Source organism: Henckelia pumila, chromosome 3 (assembly GCF_033568475.1).
Source record: "Henckelia pumila isolate YLH828 chromosome 3, ASM3356847v2, whole genome shotgun sequence".
NCBI classification, from domain to species: Eukaryota; Viridiplantae; Streptophyta; class Magnoliopsida; order Lamiales; family Gesneriaceae; genus Henckelia; species Henckelia pumila.
Genome location: NC_133122.1, coordinates 86,093,850 through 86,102,738, shown reverse-complemented (window position 1 = coordinate 86,102,738; position 8,889 = coordinate 86,093,850). Strand labels below are relative to the sequence as shown.

The 8,889-nt window shown below is 38.6% G+C and overlaps 1 protein-coding gene across 1 annotated transcript; it reads left to right on the top strand.

Moving 5' to 3' along the window:
- Positions 1–6,815: 6,815 nt before the first annotated feature.
- Positions 6,816–7,757, top strand: LOC140889138 (uncharacterized). The gene has a single exon (XM_073296846.1). It carries the CDS (start codon positions 6,816–6,818, stop codon positions 7,755–7,757), a length of 942 nt encoding a protein of 313 aa, XP_073152947.1.
- The last annotated feature ends 1,132 nt before the right edge of the window (positions 7,758–8,889 follow it).

The following is an 8,889-nucleotide window of genomic DNA, read 5'->3' as shown; positions in this document are numbered from 1 at the left end:
AGGGATTCGGGACTCTTTCTTTAAGAGTTGGAGTAGGAAATAGTATATTTTTATAGCGGACAGTGTCCTCAGTAGAAGCCAGGAGGCAGAGCTCTGGCGAGGCGTTTAGGGGTCGTAGCTAAGGCTCTGGGACATACGACATCAGCGGGCTGACGACGGACGAAGGTATGGCTTTGGTTCCCTATAGTAAATAGGGAGTAGGCTATAGTTTAATTAAGGCTTTTAGAGCCTAGTAGGTGATGTTTGGCATGCTAGGTAATGCATGGTTATTTATGTTGTAGTGTTGCATGGTAGGCTTGGACCTAGATGGGAGCTTCTAGGATCTGCCTTAGTAAGGTACGGAAGCATTATTCGAGATATCCAGATTGAGTATGCATGTATTATGTGTTTGCATGAATTATGTGATTGCATGTTTTATATTCCTTTATATACAGCATGTCACGACTGTATGTTGCATACATGAGCATATTGAGCCTGTATCCTTGTGATATCCGGTATTGGGATATTTACCTTGTCAGTAGATGGTTGGACACATAGGCTCGTGTCAGGTCACCAATATTAGTTGGACACATGAGCTCTTGTCATGTCACTGATATTTTGTTGGACACGTGGACTTGTGTTAGGTCACCATCAGGGCATCTAGGTATGTCTGTTACCTCCTGTAGCGATGGCTCAGCGTGGTACATACCAAGGCCCAAGTTGTTCTCTATCAGATATTCTTGACCTCATGTCTTGATACCCAGTTCATTTGCAATCATGCACATATAATATTGTATACTCATACTCTCGTACTGAGCATGTTAAGCTCACTTCCGGTTATTTTCTGTTGGCTGGATTCCCTATTCCATGGGGCAGTTTCAGGTAGTTCTCCCGGAGATAGGGAGGTTATGTGGTGACCAAGGCTGGATAGAAGGGTTGACCACTAGGTTTTTCCTACCTGGTATTATTTTATTTTAAGATTCCGCAGTTACTCTGATTAAGATTATTTTATTGATTAATTGCATGCTTAAGTTCTGATTAGTAGGTGATCACGGTGCGGGTCACTGCATTTATGGTATCAGAGCATGCAATAGATTATTTGGGACATAGTATTAATTTTGGGTTATCCTTTGTAGGATTACAATTTGGATTAAATAACGATAGCAGTATCAAGAATTGGAGTAGCAGGATGTCTAGGCTTTTCCAAGATCTTCATTGCCAAGGTTGGCAGTAGAAGTTCGTATTATGTGGATCCTAGTAGGATGTAGCTGGAAGAGAAGATCCAGTTTTCAACGCCAGGTTCTTCGCAAGTTGAACGGAATGTGTGACATGTAGTCATCCATTCTGTGTCGATCAAGGAAGCCACCCTATTAGATCCTACCAAGAGGATGTCTCAGGAAGCTTTGGACATCTCTAGTAGGATGTATTTTTATTTATCTTTGAGATCCTGCGATGAAGAAGGTCTGCTGACTTGAGGAAAACTTCATGTTCAAGATCAGTAGAAGGAATGAAAGACTTCCGCAGGAGTTTAAATACTGTATTCTGTTGTAAACAGTATTTCAGTTGTAATCAGATGTATTAAAGATTTCAGTATTTGATGTACTCAGTTATTGTTGTAATGTACATCTTTCAGTGTAATCTTTTGATTAAGTTATGTATTACATGGGATTGTAATAAAGATTGTATTAGAACCTGGATTTGTGGTTCAAGTTTTGTAATCTTTGAGATTAACTTGGTTATTTTGAATAAAAGACTGATCATTGTTTTAAATGAGTACTTGGGATTTTGCTTGTTTTGAATGAATAGTTCTAGATGTTTTACCTAGAATATTCTAGTAAACCAAGTGTTTTCCAGTGATGATGTGATTCATCAGGATGCATGAATTTTTGTTCTAGACGGATTTCTTTAGAACAGTTGGCTGTTTTGATCTTTTTAGGTTGTTACCTAGTGATGATTGATTTTTATCAGGATAACAGACTAAGTAATACCAAAATTTGTGGATTGTGACCAGTACTAGATGTGAGGAAGTGCGACCCTTAGTCGGTATTACTCTGGAAGTTTTCTTACTTCAGAGGTTGTTTTGGAGGCCTTTGTACTCCATAGACTATATAGGGAAGGCTACTCAGTCTGGAAATTTGGCACAGTCACAGCAGGGTATGACTTTGGATAGGACATATACCAGGTATGGTATCAAGATTTGGTTATCGTCTGTTAGAGATACAGATGTCCCGTTGTCAGAACAGTCTTGGAATAGATTTTCCTTGAAAAATAATTGTTCTGAGTAGATAAGTTTTGATCTTGATTTGTGATTTGGGATTTAATCCAAGAGATTAGTTGAATTTATATTCAAAAAGATATAATTATCAGATGCTTGCAGACTCGAGATTTGAGTTGTGCCTCTGCAGAGAGTTTTCCTTGTCCAGTGAATTTTGTTCGGATAGGAATATTGCATAATATCAGAGACTCGGGGATGAGTTATGCCAGGATGCTTTTGACTGTCTGGTTCCGAGTGGTATAGTAAGTGCGACCTTATGCCGGTGTACTCTGGAAGGATTCTTTTGTTCCAGTTTGGCATTATAGGAAGACTTACCTCAGTCTCGTTGTATGTACAGTCATAGCAATGGGTATAACTATCACGAGAATATTCAGAATTTATCTGAGTCTTCTGGAATTGTACTTGGTACTAGATTAATTTCAAGGGATTTGAGTTATCTTCTGACTTCATCAGAGATACAGACTTTGGTTTCCGTGGACAGAATAGTCTTGGAAAGGATTCCTTGATAAGTGAATATTCTGAACGGGTAGTTCTCGCACGTGATACTGGGGGAGAACCAGGAGGTTTTACCAGTATTGTCTGATTTTATCAAAGGTATAATTAGTGATCAGGATCTTGATTATGAGATGAACAGGAAATTCTAAGTGATAAGTTTACTTATGTGAGTTTCCCTGTAAGAATTGGAATTTAATTAATGGGTTATTAAGCAAAGATGAGTTTTATTAGGACACTGGGATGACTTATACTAGGAGATGTAAAGTGTGATCATTGCAACAGTTACGTTAAAGTATAATTGGTGTCAGTTTGATAACCTTGAAGAGATACTCGATTCTATTGACAGATGTCATGAGCCTGCTAAGTTACAGCATGAATACGACAATATAAGAATTCTTTTGGATTGTGGAAAGATGAGCACTTAGGTGTTCATGTATGTTTTGAAATGGTTAATTAAATTGGTGCAAGTTTGGTGCCTATTGACTATTTGCAACTATTTGTCTGAGGTAGATACAGATGTTATAACCCCGTGATGGGGGGAGCTAAATATTCTTTTGCATAAAGAACGACTGGAATTGTTCACTTTTTGGTAGATTGATAAGATGAGTACAGTACTCAAATATTCAGTTCTCAGGAATGATTTGCAGTAATTCTGGGACTTCAGTGTCAGAAATTGATCTAGCAAGCATTTGAATTTTAATGGATACTAACAAAATAGCATCAAGTGTTTAGACATGGAAAAAGGATAGCAGCTGAGATCTAAGGTAATCAGGTCCAGCGGGATTTTTGTCACCAATTTTACGGGATTTCTATTGAATGTGTTAGGCCATTGATATGTTAGATTTGATGAGATCGATTCAGGGGTTTTTCTAGGTTGTATTGGTTTTAGGACTTTGCCTAAGAGTGATGAAACAATTTTGTTCATCCAGTAGTGCAAGTCAGGAATCAACAAGAAATGATTATCCATGACAGGATAAGCAGTATTCTCATTTTCAGGTGTTATATGAAGTTATGAGATAGATGTCAATATATATTGGCACTAGAGATTGTACTAATCGATTTGTGAATCAACAGAATAATTGTATTGATATTTACATGAAAAGAACCTGAAGGGTTCAGGAAATCAAGAATTTTGGACAACGACGTTGTCACAGGTGTTATGACAAGTGTTAGTCATAAAGTATGAGAATACTTTCGGTGTACAAAGATTTTCGTCCGAGGTTATTTCAGGTGGAAAGGAATGAAGAAAAATGTGTATTAATATGCTTCTATATGTTTGTGTATCAGTAGGTCAAGGCAAAACACCGACAACCTGGAGGATTGCTTCACAGTTTATCCATTCCTGAGTGGAAATGGGAGTTTATCATGATGGACTTTGTGACCCATTTACCGGTAAGCTCGAGGAATTGTGATGCTATCTGGGTTATGGTGGACCGACTCACCAATTCACCACATTTCATTCCTTATAATCGAGTCCACAGTTTTGATAGGATGACACGTTTGTACATCCAGGAGATTTTTAGATTGCACGGAGTGCCTGTGAGCATAGTCAGCGATCGAGATCCCAGGTTTACTTCCAGGTTTTGGGGGAGTCTTCAGCGCGCTATGGGTACTACTCTTAGCTTGAGTACAACATATCACCCAGAGACTGACAGACAGTCAAAGCGCACGATCCGTACTATTGAAGACATGTTGCGAGCATGTTCTAAGGATTTTGGTCCAGCATGGCAAGATCAGTTGCCATTGATTGAATTCGCGTACAACAGCATTTACCATCGCAGTATTTGGATGGCTCCGTTTGAGGCGTTGTACGGGTGACGATGTCGTACTCCACTGTTCTGGGAAGAAGTGGGGGATCGACAGATAGAGGGACCAGAGTTAGTCCAACAGACTGTTGATATTGTTGGGCAGATCAAGAAGAGAATTAAGGTTGCGCATAATCGATAGGCTAGCTATGCGAATGTCAAGCGCAGACCTTTGCAATTTGAGGTGGGTGAGAAAGTGTTCCTGAAAGTCTCCCCATTTTGCAGTATTTTGAGATTTGATCTCAAGGGTAAGCTATCTCCTAGGTACATTGGTCCATTCGAGATACTGGAAAGTATTGGAGATCTGGCTTACAGGTTGGCGTTACTGCCGTATTTTTTAAGTATCCGTGATGTGTTCCATGTTTCACTGTTACGACAATATGTGGCAGATAAATCTCATATTTTACAGGTGTCTGAAGTACAGTTGGATACGTATTTGACATACGTGGAGAGACATTTGCGTATCATAGGTCATAAGGATAAGCTGTTACGCAACAAAACCATTCCTCTTGTTCTAGTTTAGTGGCAGCGCCAAGGCACTAAGGAGGCCACATGGGAACTTGAGAGTTGTATGTGTACAAATTATCAAGAGCTATTTTGAAATGTTGTATTTTCAGATTGTAACTTGTAAAGTGAATCAGTTTGAATAAAAGATGTTTATTCAATATTTTACTGCATTCAGTACTTAAGATTATTCGAGGACGAAATATCTTAAGTAGGGGGAGAATGTAGTAGCCCGGTTCCATTTTACAAGATTAAGTTATTTTAAACATGTTAGAAAATGACACATAATTTTAAAAGTCTCAAAACATATTTAAGGAGTCCTTATTTGGTAAAAATAAGTGGAAAATCAGATCCGAAACGTCCGAAAATTGTGGGGTAGGTCCTGGGGGTCCAAAAATGACTTCGGAAGGACCAAAACAGTTCAGAGCACACAGAACACTTCGGGCCCTCCGAACCCGAGTTCGGACCATCCGAACTCAGCAGAGCCCAAGTGTCAAAATGGCTCGGACAAGTGGCAGTTCGGACCACCCGAACTCCGCCTATAAATAGGGGTCCAAATCCCTCATTTTGAAGTGCAATTTTTCATCTCCTCTTCCCTCCCGGTAATCGCTCTATTTAAGGGCTTCGGGACTCTTTCTTTAAGAGTTGGAGTAGGAAATAGTATATTTTTATAGCGGACAGTGTCCGCAGTAGCAACAATGTGACGGAGCTCTGGCGAGGCGTCTAGGGGTCATAGCTAGGCTATGCCCAGGCTCTCGGCATGCGACATCAGCGGGCTGACGACGGACGAAGGACGAAGGTATGGCTTTGGTTCCCTATAGTAAATAGGGAGTAGACTATAGTTTAATTAAGGATTTTAGAGCCTAGTAGGTGATGTTTGGCATGCTAGGTAATGCATGGTTATTTATGTTGTAGTGTTGCATGGTAGGCTTGGACCTAGATGGGAGCTTCTAGGATATGCTTTAGTAAGGTACGGAAGTATTATTCGAGATATCCAGATTTAGTATGCATGTATTATGTGATTGCATGAATTATGTGATTTCATGTTTTATATGTCTTTATATACAGCATGTCATGACTGTATGTTGCATACATGAGCATATTGAGCATGTATCCTTGTGATATCCAGTATTGAGATATTTACCTTGTCAGTAGATGGTTGGACACATAGGCTCGTGTCAGGTCACCAATATTAGTTGGACACATGAGCTCGTGTCAGTTCACTGATATTTGGTTGGACACGTGGACTTGTGTTAGGTCACCATCAGGGAATCTAGGTATGTCTGTCACCTCCTATAGCGATGGCTCAGCGTGGTACATTCCAAGGCCCAAGTTGTTCTCTATTAGATATTCTTGACCTCGTGTCTTGATACCCAGTTCATTTGCATTCATGCGCATATAATAGTGTATACTCATACTCTCGTACTGAGCATGTTAAGCTCACTTCTGATTATTTTCTATTGGCTGGATTCCCTATTCCATGGGGTAGTTGCAGGTAGTTCTCCCGGAGATAGGGAGGTTAGGTGGTGACCAAGGCTAGATAGCAGGGTTGACCACTAGGTTTTGCCTACCTGGTATTATTTTATTTTAAGATTCCGCAGTTACTCTAATTAAGATTATTTTATTGATTAATTGCATGCTTAAGTTCTAATTAGTAGGTGATCACGGTGCGGGTCACTACAATAACTAGATATGATGGTCCTCACACGTGTATATCTACCAACGTCGGCATCGACCATCATAACTTGAATAGCGATATGGTCGCACAGACGTTGTTGGGTATTGTACATTGTGATCCTTCGTACGAGATTAAATATATCATGGAGAGCGTGAAGGATAAATACGGATATCAAATCTCGTATACGAAGGCATGGCGAAGTCTGAAACGTGCGGTGGAAATTTTTTATGGGACTTGGGAGAGTTCTGTGCAACTTCTTCTGAAATATATGCGTGCTCTGTGCAAATATAATCCCGGAACAGTTTTTGAGTGTAAGCATCTTAGATCGAATAACGAATCAATAAAAACATTGAACTATGTTCTTTGGGCATTCAGGCCTTCTATAGATGGATTTCGCCACTGTTGGAAAATCATCAGCATTGACAGCACACATTTGTATACAAAATATAAGCACAAAATTCTAATATCAGTCACTCTGGATGCGAACAATCAGATGTTGCCATTGGCATTTACAATCGTGGATGAAGAGACATCGGATTCCTGGAAATTAATGGTTCTTCGAGCAGCTGAGGATCTCCACTATTTTCAACCTCCGCATGGTGTGCATCGTTTTTGTTTGAGACATGTGTGCTCAAATTTTAATGCGAGATTCAAAGATTTGCATTTGAAAGATTTATGTTGGGAGGCGGGCAAACAACATCAAGTTTGTATGTTCGACGCAACAATGGAGGCCATCAGGAACAAAAATATTTTAGCACACATGTACTTGGCTGGAATCTCGAAGGAGAAATGGAGTATGACCCATGACGGAGGTTGGCGTCCTGGAGTGATAACGACCAACATGTCTGAATGCTTGAACAGTGTGTTAAAGGGAGCTCGTAGACTTCCTATATCTGCGATAGTGCACTTGATCCTTCTAAGATATTTACAATACTTCATTGAACGTGTGGCAAAGGGTCAACGCATCGTTCAGGAAAATCAGCTATGGTCGGACTATGCATGTCACAAATATGAAAAATGAGAAAGAAAATCTAGCGAACATCGTGTTGTCAAATATGATGTACGGACTCAAACTGCTTCAGTTGCGACCGGGGTCAGACCAAGTCGTGGTTAACATATATAAGTGGTGAGCTTATCAACTAGTGATTGTTCATTTGGTAAATGGACAATTTTTGGAATCCCATGTTCTCACGCTATTTGCACCGCGAAATACCATTCCTTAGATCCGACAACCCTAGTTCAGTCATGGTACAAAATATCGAACTACCTCGCGGCGTATGAAGGTAGATTTGAGCTTCTTGCCGATTAACGATATTGGGATCCACCTACCTTTGAGTTGCATCATAACCCGATTAGACGTGAAAGAAGAAGAGCTGGTAGGGATACAACAACTAGAGTTAGGAATGAGACGGACAGACCGGTGGTTAGGGAGATACAACGACGAGGCACTAATAGGTATACATTATATTTAATTTATCGCTTACGATATTATGATATGTATCTATTGGAATTGTAAAATTAATTTTCCTGCGTTTTATTTTCAGGAACATCAGATGAATGAGATATGCAAGACTGCTGCATCGTGTTATATTAATAATAATAATTTTTTTCCTTTCTATTTTCATAATAACATTTATATCTAGTTTATTGGTAAAGTGTTCGTGTATGAGTTTTAATTTAATAGATGTATGTATTTTATCTCATTTATATGTTTGTTTTTTTAATTTATTGAATTTATAATATAATAAATATAATAAAATACAATAAAATATAATATAATATAATATAATATAATATAATTTAATTTCAAATAATATATTTCAAATTTATTGTTTATTATTACATATAATAAACATATAATATCGTAATATATATATATATATATATATATATGTTAATAACACAATATATTATTTTAAAGTGTAGATTAAAATTATAAAATTAAACACTCAAATATTATTATTACATTACACAAATTTATCATGATCGATGGTTACAATTACTATTATGCAAGTGACCCTCGGTTCCACAACCACGTGGTCTACGTCTACGCGAACCTCTACGCGGTACAAAATCTTGAGGATTATTTTCAACCACATCATCATTGTCTTCACTGCTCTGGGTTTGTTCATTTGAATAACCTGGAAAAATAA